General features: G+C 31.1%; 2 protein-coding genes across 4 annotated transcripts in view; both read left to right on the forward strand.

Moving 5' to 3' along the window:
• The window catches only part of LOC113514151 (dopamine D2-like receptor), a 309,488-nt gene that overhangs the window by 258,109 nt on the left and 30,650 nt on the right, over positions 1-20,729 (forward strand). The gene's annotated exons all lie outside the window — the stretch shown is intronic.
• LOC113514153 (uncharacterized) lies at positions 8,369-18,874 on the forward strand. Of its 2 annotated transcripts, none has more exons than XM_026898148.3 (6): positions 8,369-8,565; positions 10,886-11,582; positions 11,771-11,970; positions 12,552-12,762; positions 13,545-14,129; positions 18,496-18,874. In XM_026898148.3, the coding sequence occupies exons 1-6, from the start codon at positions 8,548-8,550 to the stop codon at positions 18,765-18,767; spliced, it is 1,983 nt and encodes a 660-aa protein (XP_026753949.2). In that variant the 5' UTR covers positions 8,369-8,547; the 3' UTR covers positions 18,768-18,874. The 2 variants fall into 2 exon arrangements, with proteins under 2 accessions (XP_026753949.2, XP_052750681.1); XM_052894721.1 differs by having other exon boundaries at positions 11,777-11,970.

A 20,729-nucleotide genomic window follows, 5' to 3' on the forward strand; every position in this document is an offset into this window, starting at 1 on the left:
ACCAATAAGATGAAATATTCTTATTATTTCATCTAAATTACAATTAAAAAGTAAACTGTGTAGTGAAGCTTTATTATTAGGGTTTTGTTACGATATTTAGACACCTCGGAGGACTCACTTGATTTTTTCAGCGTTTTAAATACTAATTCAAATCTAGACTCGAGACATTTGAAATAAAACGTCGTAACTGTCACCTATAGACATGGACATCATCATGGATATTAGAGAATACAATATTATGCCTATAATATACCTCGCACGTTGCCATTCCTGAGGACCAAGATGTTATTTCTTCATACCCTGTAATTTACTTCCATATCCTACCTCTCAAACCAAAACACAGCTATGTAAGTGCAACTACTTCACGGCAGAAACACGAGTAGGACAGAGGTATACGCACAGACAATTTTCGTAACAAAGTCACTTTTTGGTAAATATACCTGGTATAATGGATGGATAAATATATTTTCTTCCCACTTCTTATTTTTGTACACTCCACTTACTTACTATAGCTTGGAGATCGACTAAATTACATTCGCAGCAACAGGTAAAAATATTTTCTCCGATTCCTTTATTTTAAACATTGCGTTCACTGTATGTATACGTAAAAGTGCTTGAGTTAATTATATTAGCAGTACAAGACTAGTGTAGTAAAACTATGACTCCTTACACTGTAATACATATACGAATAGTTCCCCCCATGCTTCTAGTCTTTGACCTTATATGTTGTTATTCCCAATCTTATTATTTTACCCGACATTAAAATACACAGCAAGTACTTAAGTGATTTTAATTCATTTAAGACAATCATGATTCTATCTAATCAACTTATAGTCGAAATAGAACCAATTCATCAAAAATACGACTATGAAATTGGCATCTAATTTTATGCAGTAGTTTATTTATGATGCGGCAACAAACATATATACAGACAGACAAAATAAAAAAAAATATTCTTTGCGTTTCTATTTCTCTTATTAAGACCCTTAAATTTTTTTTACTTAAATATCGTTTATATACTGCTCATGTCTATAGGCGACGATAAATAAGAATATAATATAAATAAGAATACTATAGGTATCTTATTTTAACGCACACTGTGCTCACATATTTCATCTAATATGTGGATTACAGTATTCACGAGAACCCGCAGTAATTTGATGTTACACGTCTCGACTTAAAGGATAATCATAAAACAATTCTTACCTGAGATAAATCTGGTATGTGCTGTAGATCGTTAAATTCAATATCAAAATATTTCCTGTGTACCTAAATTCCAGAATTCTGAATGTATCGATACATATTCGTACAATAGTAGATACTATTTTATAGTATCTTCTTGCCTCTTTGGTCGATAATAATCAACGAGTGAGCGTTCATGCAATATATTTCCTGCGGTGTCGTGCATAGAAGCAACTATATATTAAACGAAATAGATCGTCCCTGCAGTAAAGGGGATCTGTTACGTTTACTGTTAAAAAAACAGTACCATCTATCTTGTCAAAACGGTTTAGTTAGAACATTTTATGGATCTTAATTTATAGTCTCCTGCATAAGTACTTAATGGGTAATATATGTCTTTTTCATACGAATAGAAGTAATAAAAATATACTGTGTAATATTAAGGTCGCGTTTTATACTAAATATTTTTTGTAAATAAAAAATAAATAATTTCATTATGTTTTCTTTTTATTTAAAAATAAATTATGTTATGAAAATAATTTATAATAGGTATTGATTTAATTATAAGTATTGAAATTAATTGACCGTGTGTTCCTGGCATTAAAATAGGCTTACCCTTCCTTTCCCGAGGGTGTCGTAAGAGGTGATTAAAGTAAGGCGAGGAATGGTCAGGAGTGTCCCACGTAAAGCATCTCCAAAACCTAACTGCGCGACGCATTAGCGACCGCCAATCTGCCTGCCAAGCGTGGCAACTACTGGCAAAACCCTCCAAAGGGGAGACCTACGTTCAGCAGTGGACAGTTAAAGGCTGATATGATAATGATGATTGTTTTTAATGATTGATTTTTACCCATAAGCTATTTAATGTTTATTTCACTAAGACAAGAACCATCGTTGTATTACCGTAATTATAATATTAATTTATACATTACCCTCTTAGCTAGAAATAAAGCAATTTACTATTAAGTTACGTTGCAAGGACCATTCACGAACAGTCCTTTTAATTAAAAGAGGCTGTTAACTGCTATTTTATGGAGACAATTACAGTATCTTTTTTTAAATTTGCAAGCGAAGATTACACTAATTCAAGAGGCATTATAGTCTTCGCAGACGAGGTACATTTAGTCCGCAGACAAAGTTTCCTTATAGTATCGAAAAAATTTGTAAAATAAATGAGCAATTGTAGACACTACAAATGCTATAAAATACTGTCCTCTTTGGTTTAATGACCAAAAGAAAAGAAGAGTATAGATAAGATCAGAACAAAAGAATATCCGACTGAAGCAACTATCACTAGTATAACCATTACCCACTACGAAAGTAAATAGCAAAATTTCACCTAAAACGTAATGGAATATAATAAAATGTCGTAATTTTATATGTAAATAAAGTTGTTTGACATTTATTAATTTGAATTTGGCGCGCATTAGGTGTTGAATCAGATTGTCAGAATAATTTATCATTCATTGTCATTCACGAGGAAGTATATAGATTTACTGTTGTAATAAATATTTTAAATTGCTATTAATTATTGAAATAATAGCGTCTTTTCAGGTGTGTAATAAATATTAATAAATTAATTAGGTAATACGGTTGATTGTAAGTTAAGAACAATTGTTAATAATAAATTACTCTCTTTACAGAGCAACACAATTAAGTGTATTATTTCATAGGGAAAAAGTTTTTGTAAAATATAAAATTATATATATATATATATATAATAAATGTTATAAATATTTATCTTTCACAACAGCGTTTAATTGATAAAAATTTGCAACAGTGCACCATATTTTGATTAATTGAAGCAGCAAATGTCAATTAAAACTATATGATAACAGTCAATATTTTAATGACTAATATTATTATACGCAAAAAAAGTAATCATTATAACGGTTACAAGTTATATCAGTGGACCAAAGTAAATGTAGATATCACAATGTTACATTCGGCGCGGCCATGGGTCGTACAAAATATTATGCCTATCTATTAATTGCCTACGTTATGATGTATGCTTGACGTGTGGTCGCGGCATAGAATGGACTACCTCTTTCATTTTTTGTGAATAGAGGAATTTAATGGTCGAAGGATGAGCAGCAGCGTCCCTCTTAAAACGTCACCAAAGCCTAACTGCGGTTGCCAACCCGTATACCAAGCGTAGAAACTACTGACAACCCCGCCCTCCTTATGAGAGAGGCCTATGTTCAATACGCTGGTGGGGCACCAGTAAAGGCTGATAGGTGACGATGAAAGCATTTTAGCCCTTCGTGACGAATTCCACTAGAATTAACCAAACCAGTTTCCAGAGGGAACCACGTGGAGGTCGACCTGATTGTATTGAATATACTGAGGTGTATTGCTAGCAATGGGTCAGTTACACCCCGTTACTAACAATTCCTTTCCCCCCAGCAGTGAAAAGTTAACGACTGTTGCGATGATTGTGATTATATATTTCTTGCAGTGGAACTTCTTTTTCTTTGAAATCATAGATAATCGTTTAGGGGAAAAAGTTATATCAAAAATTGAATAATTTCTTTGTATTTCAGATTATATCAGCTTATAACTAAAGAAAAATAAAAAACTTGTGTACAAATAAAAACTACTTCATTTGGACTGAAAGTAATTGAAATAAATTCATCGGAATCGGTTTAAAATTAGTCAAGTATCACGCAATATACCAGCTTGTATAAAAAAACCGAATTTATAATTTAATAGATAGCTCAATAGAAGCCCTTATTCATAAGCATGGTTCACATTTAATTTAATGTAATTTAAATACTAACATTGTATTAATAAATTTAAATATTGTACTACTTCAGTCCTGTGAGGGGGTCGCCCTTTTGGAGTCAAGTAGTGCTAGACTACCATAGAAATACAGAGAAACCTCCGATATGACTTACTGTATTACAAATTTACGCGTGTCCTTCAAACTACGAAGCGATTTCCGATTATTTTAAAATGGTCCAAATTAAAAATTTTGCAATGCATATGTTTAAGCTGGGTTTTATTTTTGAAATGTAATCTCACTGCTTTACTTACGTAAAATAGTACATAAAATATGTAAATAGTAAGTAAATATCCTATGTACTAAGTTAGGATATAACCAATTCTTGTAGCAAATTTTATTCAAATGCATTCAGTAGTTTGTGCATCAAACAGTAATAATGGATGTTCCATTAATCCATGCATACATTCTTCCTTCCTTATAAACTTTGGCATCCATAATTTATCTATTTTATATACTCTTATAAATATAATAAAAAGACTTTATATGAAATTATTTAATAAAATGTTTTTAAAATAATCACATGTTGTTCAATGGATTTAAATTTTCCATACAGTAAGTAAATTATTAAAGTTGCGACATCTACTAAATTTCATGTCTATGAGCATTTCAGTGCAAACAACTAGTGTCGTGCCATTTTGATTTATGATATTGCTTGATTGATTTATGATTGTACAACAAACAAACGTCACATTGTATCGCAGCACCATGTGCAATGTTTCGTATTTTGCTTACAATCAATCAAAATGTAGCTATTAATAAATTAATAGTGGCTTTATTTCTTTTTTTTTTTTATTCTCTCTGTATGGAATATTAGCGATGAGATCTGGTTTATAAAGTTTCTTTTTTTATAAATACAAGTCATGTTACTCGTACTGATAATGTAGTTTCTATAAATAAAAACAATTTTTAAATATTATATTTTTTCTGTTTATTTATTATGAACAAAAAATAAAATCTTATAATGTTCATTTAGAAGAATATTCGTAATTGTTAACGTTTTAGCGATAAGATCGTCCATTGTTTTCTCATTGTGATTATTTCTTGTAGTTGTTGTTTATTATAAGTTTATTATTGTAATCTTTTGGAGGAAACAATAAAGAGTATCTATCTATCTATCTGATAAGAGCAACAGTAGTCAAAACATTACTTTTTAGTATTTTTGACTGTTTCTGTGCAGACAAATGTCCGCATGTTTGCTCTGGCATCACACAAAATTAAATACTGCAACATATTGAATGTAATTTTTACAACTATATTACTTTATTATTATATATTCCTTTGTTATTATATTTTATATTATTTTGTGTTGTTATTTTTTTTACAACACAGGGAGCAAACGAGCTTGCGGTTCACCTGATGGTAAGTGACTACCGCCGCCCATGGTCACCCACAACACCAGCGGCATTGCAGGTGTGCTGCCGGCCTTTTAAAAGGAATATGCTCTTTTCTTGAAGGTTATGTTGTCGTATCGGTTCGGAAATACTGCTGCTGGCAGTTGATTCCAAAGAGTGGTTGTGCGTGGAAGAAAGTGCCTTGAAAAATGCACGGTGGAGGACCGCCATTCGTCCAGACGGTTGGGATGAAATTTAAGTTTATGGCGGGTTGTACGATGGTGAAAATCAGCAGCAGGTATCAATCCGAACAATTCTTCTGTTATATCATGATATGTCATCTAGAAGTGGTACCTACATTCAAAATCCACGCAAAATTGTAGTTTAAATCCTTAAAGGTTAATGCAAGATGGGAGATATATAAAATTATCTCCTACCGTTTAATTATGAGTACCATTCAATTAAGTTCAAGTTTATTTGTGTTCAAAGTATAATACTTATCTATTATATAATATATATGAGTAAATTTGTCCAGCAAGAATTCAAAGATTTAATAATTGAACAATAAAATAACGCGTTTACTTGCAATTTTCTACACAATAAGCGTTTAACTCGAACATTCCATCGCAACTGCCACAATTCTCGGGTTGTTACAAAATGCTCGTTTTCCCAATCTTTGTAGGAAATCGTCCACCCTCGCCGCGGCTAGCAACAAGTAACATATTATTGAAAACTGTTATACACCCAAATGGAATATTATGTTTATTTAAAAATGTTACTTAATATTAAATTAATAGGAGACAACTACTAACTACTGACAAAAACCCCTTTATAGGGAAGGCCTATGTCCATCAGCGGATAGGTAATGGCTAATATGATGATAATAATGAGAGGTAGACTATATAAAAGTCATCTGCATGGATACCTCTGTCCTACTCATGTTTCTTCTGTTTGAAGGTGAGGTATGAAAATTGAAAGCAGGGTATAGAGGTATAATACCATAGACTTCGGAAGTAACAATGTACGTCAGTTTTCATGAATATCATAACGTAATCTAAAAAACTCACTTCAAGTGGGCCGTCAGCTTGTTTATCAATCTATGTGTCATATAAAAAACAAAAAAACTAACGACGCACCTATTTTTCCGGTAAAATTTAATATATTTACGGATAAACGACTTTAATCGGGGCATACCTAGTGACTGATTGACATGGAGGTTTAAAAAACTCGCTGTATATGAAAAGAATTATATTATCTGTAACCCGCCGATGTAATTTGTACTAGTCCGTTAATTATTACATTCTCAAAGTGAGAGGTCTTTTAAACTTGGCGGGTTAAACAAAACAAATGCTATTATAATTCGTGAAATGTGGGCTTTTTAAATCCCCAGGATATAATAATTTCAGTCAGAATACCAGAAAAATAAAAATATGTTTAATTAACCATTAAAAAAATTTATATCAGGTAATTATCCCAGGGATAATAAACAGATACTTCCATCGCGACAATATTGCAAAAAGGATGATTAAAATCGATTCAGAATTGGTGAAGATATTGTGTCACACAAATAAACACACACAAAAGGAACATTCCTCTTTTAAGTTGGCTAACAAATGTTATTCTGAAATACCTTATAAGGAATAAATGATCTCATGTCAATTAGTACATTATCCTCATCTTATAGGGTGAGACCCATGCTCAACCATAGAACGTTAATGGGATATTAAGGTGAGAGCTTGAACGATCCAACTGGGAAGCGGCATACTGAAAATAATTAAGGATAGGCATATCTATAGGTGTATGATATTGAATATAGTGCATCTGACCCATTTAGTGATTAGGAACTAATCGTGACACATAATAACATAATTATTTATTTATTTAATAGTACATGTATGTATACAAGACGGACTTTATGATAAAAGATATACATTGTCATATAAAAAAGTCGTTTTCTTGTATACCTCTGTCCCATTCGTGTTTCAACCGTGAAGCAGTTGTGTTTTCATGGCTGTGTTTCTGTTTGAAGGGGGGTATCATGGGCGGAACAGTATACTCTGTTATGTCCATGTCATGTCTCTAGGCGACGGTTACCATTTTTCATCAGGTGAACCGTCTGCTTGTTTGCCATTCTAATTTGTATAAATAAAAGATATACATTATCTTTAACAGCTAGCGACAATATTTGTTAAATAGGTAGTAATAAAATAAAATAATTGCCGATAATCTTTACAAATATTATAAACTAGTTTTAAGCCACGGCCTTACCTGCTAAACCATCAATGTACTACAATGTACAATAATCATCCTTTCTTAGCTTCATCAACATCATATCAGCCTGTCATATCATCTCATAACTGTACACTGCTAAACATAAACCTCCCCCTGTGGAGTTTGCCTGTAATTGCCACGATCTTGGCAGGAGGATTGGCGACCACAGTTAGGCTTTGGTGATGTTTTCAGAGGGATGCTGCTGCCCATCCCTCGCTCTTCCTTAGTCGCCTCTTACAACACCGATGGAAAAAGAAGGGATTGTCTCTTCTATGCTGGGACGACACGGCGGTTCTTCCCAGTACATAGTATTTAATACCAAATTTTACGACAAACTTACTTTTAGAATTATAATATTGAACGAATGAATGAGTGAGTATATTTTATTTTCATTATACAATATAGAAAATAAGCAAGACAAAAAATATAACGGTACAATTGTATAAGTACAGTAAAGCGGTCTTATTGCTGAGAGCGATATAAAATTAATTTGTTCTTTGCTGGCACGTTAATCATTATCAAATTTGATATACACATACTACCTTCGTGAGACGAATAAATTGAAATTCTCGTAAGATCTAGTATATAAAAAACACTGATTAATAATGACAATGCAAATGATCTATCTACTTTTATATTAATATATCAATTATCATGTCAGTACTGCTTGATTCATAATTATTGATATTGAATAAGAAATATTAAATATTAAAAGAAATCAAAATGCAGTATAAGATACAAAGCTGTATAGACTAGATTCCTTTGCTTTCCACTGACAATTAGAAATGAAAAAAAAATATCAACGGAATGACGGTAGGCAATCTTCAAAAGTAATTCCAAATATAAATAGTATATTTACTAATTTAATTCTATTGTTTTTCCCGTTATAGTTGAAGTTTCATTATTATATTAATTACTTTCAATGAATACATTTGTTGAATTTATATTTGAAACAGAAAATATGACGCAGAATATAAAATGAAGCCATCACCTGAGGTAACTTTCATCAAAATAATATGTACCGCTCCATTCTATTCCGAACAATTCGAATAAGGCATTTAATTTCACTGCGTAATAAGAATACAAAAATATTAATTACGACGTAATAGGGCTATGGTACTTGCGTGTTGTTAATATTGTGATACAAAAGATATATTTTAATGGTTTTCCATTTTGTTCCTATTCCAAATATAACGTTATAAAGTGAGGGTATTACTATAAAGAAATATATTTTCAATACTTACAATGCATAAATAAATGTTTTGTTCTCCAATTTTTTTTACTTTTGGATGAAAATGCTATATAGTATTAGTTCTTTTGTGTCATATATTTTCGTAAAACAGAAATAGATAAATTAATCTTCTTTTTATAAAAGTGTAGAACAAATTCGCTGCCCACATCTGTCTGTTTCTCCACTTACTTTTTCTAAATGATGCAACAGAATTGAATACGGGTTTCACTGTCATTGTGATATTTTTACAGAAAGTTTCAAAGAATGTAAATGCAAACGCGTAAAATCGGGACTGGTCACTAGTAAAAATAAAAGTTAAAATGTAAACTAAATTCTTTGAAGGTCTATATTCAATTGAGCTTAATTCAATATAACATCCAATATAAGGTTTCACTAAAAATACAATAGTGGCGATTTCATTTTAATTAAAGTCTAAATTCATAAAAATGTGTGAAACGGACGTGTGACAATATTTGTGATTTAAAGCGATTGCTTTTATTCACAGTGAAATGCATCATTTAATTTTGCGTGCAAAAATATGTGGGTAGAATTCGTGAACAAATTTTTACGTCGAGTGTTTATGTTTACCGTAACTGTAATTTTTATTTTTTTGTGGCAAAAATGATACTTTTTATCTTGGTCAGCAATCATATCTCCGTCACGCGACGAAGTCGCGGGAATAATTAGTATTTTATATAATTCTATATTCGTTTGTTATGCCTAATAAAAATACTCTGTTATAAGTAATAGACCATCTACGATTACACTCTAATATTTTATTTTTATTAAACTCCTACTGCTGTATACTACGATTAAACGGCTTAATTTTTCAATTAAAAATTATTTATTAAGAAAATTAATTTATCCGAGAAACAATGGTATGCTTATTCATAAAGAAACGCAATTAATTCTCTGTCTGTTTTGGTTGTGACTTCTTAATGAAACTTTATTATACTCTTATAATTACATATTTATAAACTAACATAACTGTATTATATTATTTTTTATTATATGTATATTAAATAAAGTAAAATTTAATTTTACTTTATTTAATATACATATAATTTATTAAATTATAATACAATACATAATTATACAGTTAAGAATGATGTATCGCAATTGGTGACATGTATAGTAAATTAAAATTTATATACAGAATGAAATTAAATATAATAATATTATAAATCTTACTTAATGAATTATTATGTACTAATGAAACTAAACATTTGTCCCAAATATAGGGCGAAATTTGAGATTTTTTTAAAAGTTTTCATAATAACTTGACAGCTGACAACTGGCAACATGCTGTGTTTGTACTATTATTTTTTCGACTCTTGCTTGGTTGATAAAAATGTCCGCTTTCATTGATAGAACACTCCCTTAATATAATGTTAACAACTTTAATTTCATAGTATAAAATATTTTAAACAACATTATCGCAATAAAATAAATTTAAAATGCGTATTTGAACAATGCGGTAGAGTAATTTTTTAACTGTTAAACAGGTTATTCTCTAGTATGTACCTAATGTTGCTCGGTCGCCAACGTAGCCAGCACTTAGTAGGTAATGCGGTTGGCCAGAGAACACGTTTTCGCTTTTTGCTAAGTCTATCCCAGACGTGGAATGTCAGAATCGTGTCAATGGAACCTTTTCGTCACAGTTTGGCAAATACGATTTTCCTTGACATTTTAGATCAAATAGCACGAAACTATTGGAAGTCTATTAGATCTACTTATGATAGTAGAGTAAAATAGAATAAAAATCCAGCGTTTGTACGTGTAGGTCAATCTTAATAATTGACTTTACTTTCTTATTTAATAATAAATTGATTAATAATTAAAAATAAATAAATGTAAATAATCTAATTAAGTTGTAACTAAGCGATGTTTATGCATATAAGATATTAAAGAAAAATTTATGTAAAGCATATTAGTAGGAGCAAAAAGCCAAAATAATGACTTTTAGAGTTTTTGTATATCTGTCTCCATGCTAGTATTTATATTGATTAGTTTTTTTATTAACAAAATAATTTTTATAATATAATTTTTCTGTTATCATTTGAATAAATTAAAATTTTTTTTCAGGTCTGTTGTATTATATGCCAATTAGTTTTTTGCTGTTCCAAATGTCGATGGAATCACGAGAAAATCGCACATAACCTTTTATTTGATTGCTCAATTTGCCGTGGTAGTAGATTTCTTTGCAAACCAAACGAATTAGAAGAATTTTTTTTGTGTCATTTATGTAAAGAACATTTACCCCTACAGTGTAAAAAGTGTAATAAGATTTTTAATAAAATGGAAGACTTCTTAAACATAGATGAATGTATCACTATTTCAGAACTACTGAATTTAGAACAAAATGTCAGTAAATATCAATCATCATTTGATGTTGATAAGAAATTTGATTCATTATATGAGAAAACAAGAAACAACAATGAATGTGATAATTTTGAAGGTATAATATCACTAAATAAATCCAGCAAAACTGCTGTAATAACACCCATCATTAGAAAAAAACATCTAGTTGATTACGAATGTAGTGAAAGTGAATCTGAAGATCCTAAAAATGAGAGTGAAGGAACACCTTATCCTAAATTAGTACCTAAAACTCCTAGACTGAAACGGCAAAGAGCGGCTACGCCTCATACAAAAAAAGTTCTTACTTTATTAAGACAAAACGTTGTAGAAGAATATGATGAAACTAGTGAAAATGTTGATTATAATGGCTCCGCTTCAACAAATAAAACTACGCCATCAAGAAATGAAAACATTGATATTAGTAGGTTTTTTGTTAGTATTTCATTTTCAAACAAATTTATATTTAACAACAGTTCGTTAATTATATGTATTCATTGATAATAGCCAAATTACCTATTATTATTCAAATATATTTTACTTTGTTATATGTGTATTCTATGTACTTTTGTGTACAAATGTAATATTTGCAAGTAATGAATACAATAATAGTTTCAGAGCCTCAAAAAGAAATGACTACACCAACTTCTCACTTGCAACCTAATATTTTGAAATTAGTACAAACAGTTACTACAAGTACCCCGACACATCCTGTTTCTAATGGATGGTCCATATTTCCTGAACAAGGCGCTGATTCTCCACTCTCTGAAATTGAGACTGCTGACAGTCCAGCCCAAAGTATTACTAACGAGGTATTTTATTTTTATCTGTAATTATCATAAACATCATAGGTCTAGTAATATTTACATACTTTTATTTAACTTGCAATGTTTGTAAGTTAGTTTAGGTCAAATCTGTCCATCTAAATTTAAATTAGTTCTTTCTAAACGATTGTACTGAAATTTTGCATAGCACCTTTAGTACTGATGTTAATATAACGCCCAATACTCAATATTGTAATATTTTCAAAATTGTGGACAGTAGATATTTTATTGACCCTTTTAATATCTTATTTATTTTCATTCTTTGGTATCAAATAATATGGCTTTAATAGCTTCTAAATGACTTGTTCACTATATGTACATTCCTTTCCTATAAGAAAAGGGTATTAAGACTAAGTTCTGTAGGATTCCTGTATATGATTGTATTTCGAGTTACTTCATTTTTTTTAACTCCTACGTATAACGCCTTACTCGTTTCTTAAAATATCCTGAGGACGAAAAAGAGTAATTATACTATTAGTTCGTTTTACGGAGAATCTAATATATTTCTTGAAAGCGTCGTATTATTTTCTATATTTATTACTATTTTCGTATATTTTTTGATTCAATAGCCATCAAAGACAGAAACAGATAGTGTGCCTCCGAAATTAAAGAGTATTATTGTCACTGGTAGTCGAATACGTATTGGGAGTCAAGATAGCTCAGAAAAGCATGTTACGTTCCAAGAATCTACAAATAATACAGAAATATCTTCTGCGAAAACAAAAAAAGTACAATTTGCTGAAGATACAGTTTTTGAACCACAACCAAAGATAAATCGAGGTGAGTATACTGAGCTTTTAGATGCTTCTGTGTCAATTATAAAACAAATAGGTATTGTTTAATGTATCGATATTGTGTTATTTCTTGGCAACCGGTTTAATATAGAAGTTCTAATATCTTTTTTGGTTATTTTGTAAGTGTATAAGATATCTCTATTCTCGTAGTTTTTTTTTTTATTTAGTCGTATGTACTGCTCATATCATGTCTATAGATGCCAGTAATGTTTTTCCATCATGTAGGCCGTTATAGCAAACAAATTGACGCGTTAATTTGTTTGCTATTTTAAATTACAAAAACGTAATATCAGCAGTTCGTTAAAAATAGAAGTACAGAAATGGACATAAATAAATTCTATTTCTTTTATAAATAGTCTATTTAATAGCAATTTAAATGTTATTAATAATGGTAATATTTTATTTTATTTTCATTTATTGTTTTCAATGCAATAATATTAGACGTCGTTAATTCGATACTTTTAAATTTGAAATTTTGTTTCAATTTAAATTTCCAGTTGATTACCTCCATGGAAATAAATGTTATAAATGAACTTAATTTGCTAACAAATAAATTTTGATTGATTAATTTATAATATTTATTTTTTGCAACAGTAACAATGAAAAAAACCCTCTTTCACATTTTTTATAATAATTACGTTTATTAAAGATATTTACTATATTTTTACAAGTAAATTTCATGACATAATAATTTATGACTTATATATAATATTTTATTATTCTTGAAATAAAAGTAAATAATACAAATTGTGATTTCATATTTTTCAGTATATCGAAAACCGAAGCGCATGCTTACTCCAGGACCGCAGAAGCCTAAATTCTGTCATAATCCTAGATTTCAAGCACTTATCAATCGATTTGAAAATAAAGGGATTACGTACGCAAGGACTCCTGTACAACCCACCAAAGAAAAACCCCTTGAAAGTACACCACCGGTCGGAGATCATACGAACATGTTAGCACGCGCTATAAATTTTAAAGAAGATAGTCCCGTGGTTGATCAAGATAATTTATCAAAGGAATCAAATGAATTATTTAAAACTTGTCACGATTCACCCGTACAAACCAATATCAATAATGCTATAACAACACTCACGGCCAATATTGCATGTACTCTGCAAAACTGTCTCACTACCGCTTTGAAGACTAATGAAGATGAAACAGAGATACAATTTAAATTTGTTATTACAAAGAAAAAAGTTAGCGTTAAAAGAATCGTTGATGATGTTGATGGAGTTGTTGAAAGATCGAGTGAAATTGAAAGAAATTCAAGCCCGAATAAAGAAAATATCTGGTCAACTGTGGCAAAAGCAGTGAAGAATGTTTTCTGGGGAGACCAAGGCTCCAATTTAGGTGCGTGTGTTTTATTACCCACTTTCATAAATGAGGTAAAGTTATTCAGATACATTATATACAGCAAATTGTATAACGTACCTTAATGATGTAATCAATTACGACTTTTTGTTTTGATTTTTTTCCGTATATTTGTACTTGCTGTATTAATTTATTTGATTTCTTGTTTGGGTATAATTAATTATGCGCATTCTAATATTTTGCTGATCATTATTATTTTGTTTACAGACATCAATGGAAAAGTAAAATTTTGATAAGAATACTATATAAATATAATTATGTATATTTTTACGATTCTGTATAATTTATGTTCCTTCGTTTATCACGGATTTATATATTTTCCTTAAACTAGATAAAATAAGGTTATCTAATTCGTACATCTATATATAAAAAATAGTAAACTGTTGATGAATGAGAAATGCCTTTAGTATCTATTTATAGGGATAGGTGTTAAGCAATTTCTGCTACTGATTATTATTAATTACGCTTTTGCTCAAAAGAATTCATTAGTAAAACTATTAATGAAGTGTATTTTTGCCATTTTTCTTACCCTTATGTTACGTTAGCTATTTCTAGAACTATTCCAAAAATCTCTCCATAAGACATAGTACATTCAATATACTATAGAGATTTTTGTCCACTGAGCAAAAGAGTCTGCGACATGTGTATAGACATGAGCTATATTAATTATAACGTACTTTTATATAATTATGTTACAAATGTTATATACAAACAGTCATTACTGTAACATGTCTAAACGAATAATTATGTAAACCTAATTATCTTACGTTTACAGTTCAGAGGGTGAAATGTTTACCTAATGTGGTCTAGACTGCTAGTCTAAACAATTACATTTTTCAACTTTATTTTTGAATACCAGAGGGAGATTTTGTTAATAAATCTTTTGTATGAGTAGCTGTGATCTATTCGTGTTTCTACTGTCAAACAGCTGTGCATACAATGCGGTGGCTGTGATTTGTTTTGAAAATATGTTTATTAAATTATCGTCTAAAATACCACAAATATCACGGTATTCTGTGACAGCCATAGTTTTTTGTTATTCGTTATTATCATCATATCAAATCTTTAACTGTCCACTGCTGAACATTGATGTCATGATTTGCAGGCGGATTGGCAACCGCAATTAGGCTTTGGAGATGTTTACTATCTCTCGCTCTCCCTTAGTCATCTCTTACGATACCCACGGAAAAAGAAGGGTTGGCCTGTTCTACGCCGAACCACACGGGAATTCGTTTTTATAAATAATAAAAAATATCATTTGCTTTCAAGGCACTTTCTGTCATTACTATGATATAATGATCGTGTTAATTCCCATCTCTTATAAGATATAAAATACGCAGCGCGAATGTTTAAAAGTATATTAAAATGAGATTCATCACAAATACTTTAACCCACTCGCAGTATTATTATAGAAATTATACCATTTCAGTCATCGTAGTCGTTCTTTTCAGTAGTCTTATAAAATTTAAATTTTGTAAACAGTCAACTACATTTTAACGTTTGCAAATTTAAGATTATTTTCTAGAGGGGGCGTGATCTTTTAAAATAGGCACATATGCACTCCCTGACCTGTCTTAACTTATGGCTGAAAGCTTCTACTCCTTATTCTGAGGCGGGGACGACCCACCAGACCCTCGACTTAAAACGCCTAATGCATACAATATAAAATAACCAACATATGATCAACCATATTCTCAAAATGAGCGTTAGATAACAACTAAACGTAGAATTAAGTTTAATAAGGAGCGTATCTTCCATACGGTGAGAGACCGCGCATTCCCGGCCTCCTGTCATCAAATCTTCATACATAGAGTTCATAGCTCCCATGCTGTTTCTCATGGGGGCAAGCTGGGCATCAGCGGCATGTGCTCGTAGCGCAACGCCGGCGATACGAAGTTCGTTCGGGGCCGTCTCTGACCCCTAGAAAGCATCCACTGTGTATCTTCGCTCGAATATGTTCCTCGGGGAATCAAAACGTGAACGATTATATATATTAGATCCCCAAATCCTCCCATCATGCGATAGCGGAGGAACGGCAGTGGCAGCGGCGGCGGAGGATAAGGGTCACGGCCAAACGCGCGATCACAAAAACCGTTGCAGTCAAGGCCCGCCATCTTGGGGCACTCCTTGGACCAGTGACCGCCGCAACCACATCGATAGGCCGACCATTGCCAGACGCGGCTCGTCAACAGCTGCATCTTAATCATGCATGCATCATATGCATAATCATTTATATCAATAGTATAAACCATATGATTGGTACTTCTCTCCTTTTTACTTTACCTACTTATCCATTCCAACAACCTTAACCTTAAGGATACCGACGAAGAATACCGACCTATCTCAATCCTTCCCGTACTTTCAAAGGTATTGGAACATTTTGTTCATCGACGCCTTACTAAATATCTTTATCGTAATGATCTCTTGAGTCAGTATCAGTCTGGTTTTCGTACCGGTCATAGCACGGTTACTGCACTGGTAAAAATTACTGAGGATATTCGACTTAATATTGACAAAAAGAATATTTTAATATTAGTGCTACTTGATTTTACCAGTGCTTTTAATACTGTGGACTTTGATGTACTTCTCGGCATTCTCTCCAAATTTAGATTCTCATCATTGGCTCTGGCATGGTTCCGATCATATCTTTCTGGCCGGCGCCAATTGGTACGTGTGGATGACTGTTGTTCTGACTGGTGCGCGATTAATGCAGGTGTCCCTCAGGGTGGAGTTCTTTCGCCTGTACTTTTCTCAATTTTCATCAACGGAATTACGTCTGCTCTCCTCTCTTCATTTCATTTGTATGCAGACGACATGCAATTATATACTGCTGCTCCCATCTACAACCTTACTAATGCTGTAGATGTAATTAATAATGATTTGAACGTAATTGCTAAGTGGACGAAGGATTTTGGGCTTTTAGTTAACGCAGATAAATCTCAAGCGGTCATTATGGGTAGTTCTCATTTTATTGCTAAACTTCGGTATTTAACGGTTCCCAACGTTATTTATGACGGAAAAATAATCCCATATTCCACTACTGTTAAAAATTTGGGAATTGTTATAGACCAGACACTGTCATGGGGTCCTCATATAGGTGAAGTAAGTCGAAAAATCCACGCATCACTACATTCCTTAAAGCGCCTACAGAACTTCCTCCCTTTAGGAACTAGACTTTTACTGGCTCAATCTCTTCTTCTTCCTCTTCTAGACTATGCTGATGTTGCCTACCTAGATCCCACACAGGAGCTTGTTGATAAACTTGAGCGACTGCAAAATCAATGTATAAGATACATCTATAACCTTCGAAAGTATGACCACATATCTAGTTATCGCAGTCAACTCAAATGGCTTCCTATCAGGCTACGGAGAAATGTCCACATTCTTACTCTTCTTTTCAATATCCTTTTAATACAACATGTCCACATTACCTTCAGGAAAGATTCAAATTTCGCGAAATTGATGTTCGCCTGAGATGCAGTAATGACTTCATTATAGATTTGCCTTGTTTTAATACTCAAAGCTATGCCATGTCATTTACTGTACATGCTGCACGTCTCTGGAATTCACTTCCTAATAACTTAAAGATGGCACAGTCGCTGAAATCTTTTAAAGCAGGTATCATAAAATTTTATTTTGAAAATCCCTCTTCATTGAGCCAATTGTGAATATATGTATTTATTATGTATACATGTATGTGTATGTAGGAGTGTATATATGTATGTGTATGTATGTATATATATGTATATATATATATATGTATATGTATATGTATGTGTGTATATGTGTATATATGTATGTGTATGTGTATAAGTTTTTATTTATTAATGTTATATTATTATTAATTTACTTTTATTATTTACATATGTAGGTATATGGAGCTGTTTTTATTGTGTTATATATTCATTTTTTTTTTTTTTTACTGGGTATTATTTAGTTTATCTTTAATTGTACGGTTATTACCCTTATACATTCTACAGTTTTCTTTCAGCTTCTCAAAGGTTGACTGTAAGAGATCCCTTTATGGGATAAGTCCGCCATTGTATACTAAATCATTTACTAGTATTTAATCTGACTTATGTACAATAAAGATTTTTACAATACAATACAAGGATTAAGGTTTTATACCTGCAACCTCGTGACTCCCAGTGATCGTTTACCATCATACGGGCTGTAAGCTCGTTTGTGCTATAAAAAACTCTGTAATTCTAATAGCCTACCTTTCAAAGTAAAACAAAACCATGCAAGTACACATGCTTGGCCGCAGAATCAGGGGTATTTTAGTCTCCCTTTGATAAAATCTAAAATGATAAACTATTTACACGAGCAATCATTATCTTTTCAGCTGTAACAACACCGCACATGTCATGCGTAAGCAATACGTCGTCATCATCGTCGACGTCAAAACGCAAATGTGACGAGATGTCCGACCCTGAACAGAGTCCACTGAATCACAAGCGTCACAAATATGATGGCAAGATCCGATGTAGACCGCCACTCAGACGGAGTAAGACCTGGGGTGTATCTACTTTAAGGAGTTCACAATCGGCAGAACAACATAGTTTACTCAAAGAGATTTCTACGTGCAACGATGATGTTATGAATCAAAGTTTCTAAAAAAATCTTCAAGTTTGTTTTAAAATACCTTATTTATTTTATTTTAACTGTTTTAGAGTCTACATCTTAATTGTATTGAACAAAAAATAAAATATTGTAAAAGATAATTACTACTTAATTTCAAACCAGTACTAAGTATGCACTTATATGATTAAAAAATATACCCTATTAACATTATTGATATAGATAAAAAAGTGACACACAGTTTGTTATTGTAAATGTAATCGAACTGATAACATTATATTCTTTATCATTTTATAAGAATCTTCAAATATTATAATTAATTAAATAATTAATTATAATATTTGGTATCAATAATTATAAAAAAGATCTGCCAGAAGTTAGTGTGTAAGAATACACATATATTATAGTTTTGTAAACAACTATTTATCTACACTAATATTATAAAGAGGAAAGATTTGATTATTTATTTTTAATGGATAAACTCACAAACTAGTTGAAAATAGGTTTTTTAAAAATTCTTTAGCTATAGAAAGTTATTAATTAGTAAGTGACATAGACTATATATTACTTACTTACTTTTAAATTCTATCTACCCGCGTATCAATAGTAAATCGATATAGCAGATAAATAATTGAGGAAAACCGTGGAACAATGTTAATTGCATTGAAGAAGATCAATTTAATAATACATCGTTTGATTTCGTCCAATGGCAAGATAATATAATCGCAAAAAAATCGTTCATTACAAAAATAATATGGGATCATATTCCTTTTTAATAATGATAGCATAAATAAATTGTCAGCAACGATTCGTAATTGGGGAAAATATTGAATAACATCTTCAAACATAATTATAATCAACTTCTGTTTAAAGCTTATAAAAAGAATGTTTATTTACATATATTTTCCAAAAGAAGTTTTTTCAAATCGTTTGATTGTTTTTTATCTACGTTTTATGAATACGAGTACGTAGCTAGTAGCGTACAGTTCAGATTAAATAATAAAAAAGGCGGCTTGTCTCTAAACAATCTCTTTCAGACAATTAAAATAATTATATTTGGTTACTATATTTGACACATTCCGTTTAAAGTACTTATCTTTATATATATAAAACAATTGCTGTTCATTAGTCAAGACTATTAGTAGTTGTAAGTTTAGCAAACCAAAACTCTAAAACGGCTTGACTAATGTGAATGTTTTTTTGTTTGTTGAAAATATATGAATACCTCTAAAAAATATCATCTGAAAAATCGAAATATTAATAATAGATTAATTTGTATGGAAATTACTATTTCGAATTACTTGTAATAGATGGCGTTGTACTTGAATGAAGTTCACCGGGTCATCTAGTATATTAAAATTTATAAAACCTACTAATTTCAAATATTACATAGTTTGTATATTATCTTTTTTAATAAAATTATCAATCAAAGAAATACACGTCTAACAGTGCTTTCCTATTTTTTTTTTTTTTACTAAACTAGGTGTTATTTTGTGGAAGTCCATATCACGGTTGGTTATTTTATTAGAATTATTTTGTTTAATTCCGCTACAATTAGTATATGTACGGCTGTCAACCCTCAAAGGTTGACTACTATTATTATTACAAGAAGTTCTACATCCTTTCTTATTATATATTTCCGACTGCAATTACGTCCACGAACATTTTGCAACACGTGATTCACTCTAAGTGAAGCATTTTTATAAATAATATTTATAATACCTCCGGATTTAAAGTCACATTATATAATTTATATATTACATTTTTTAACAAAATTATCAAACAAAGAAAGACACGTGTAACGGTGGTAAAGCTAAAATCACTTATGAATGACTGTGCAATATCTGGTTATTACCAGATAACGTCCATAGAACGTGTAGAGAATATCGGAATCGCTCGCGTTTATAAAATTGCAAAATTGTTGAAATCAATATACACAGGTATTGAGTGAACTTGTATTCCAAAAGTTTATTTTGTTTGACTACTCTGTGTTCCGTT

This window comes from Galleria mellonella, unplaced genomic scaffold (assembly GCF_026898425.1).
Source record: "Galleria mellonella isolate WM207_F2 unplaced genomic scaffold, CSIRO_AGI_GalMel_v1 utg23, whole genome shotgun sequence".
In the NCBI taxonomy this organism is placed as follows: Eukaryota; Metazoa; Arthropoda; class Insecta; order Lepidoptera; family Pyralidae; genus Galleria; species Galleria mellonella.

Excerpts from the sequence above, each read along its gene's own strand:
- LOC113514153 (XM_026898148.3), top strand. Across the intron at positions 11,583-11,770 it reads AAATGAAAACATTGATATTA|TTTCAGAGCCTCAAAAAGAA; the intron begins GTAGGTTTTTTG and ends ATACAATAATAG. Across the intron at positions 12,763-13,544 it reads ACAACCAAAGATAAATCGAG|TATATCGAAAACCGAAGCGC; the intron begins GTGAGTATACTG and ends CATATTTTTCAG.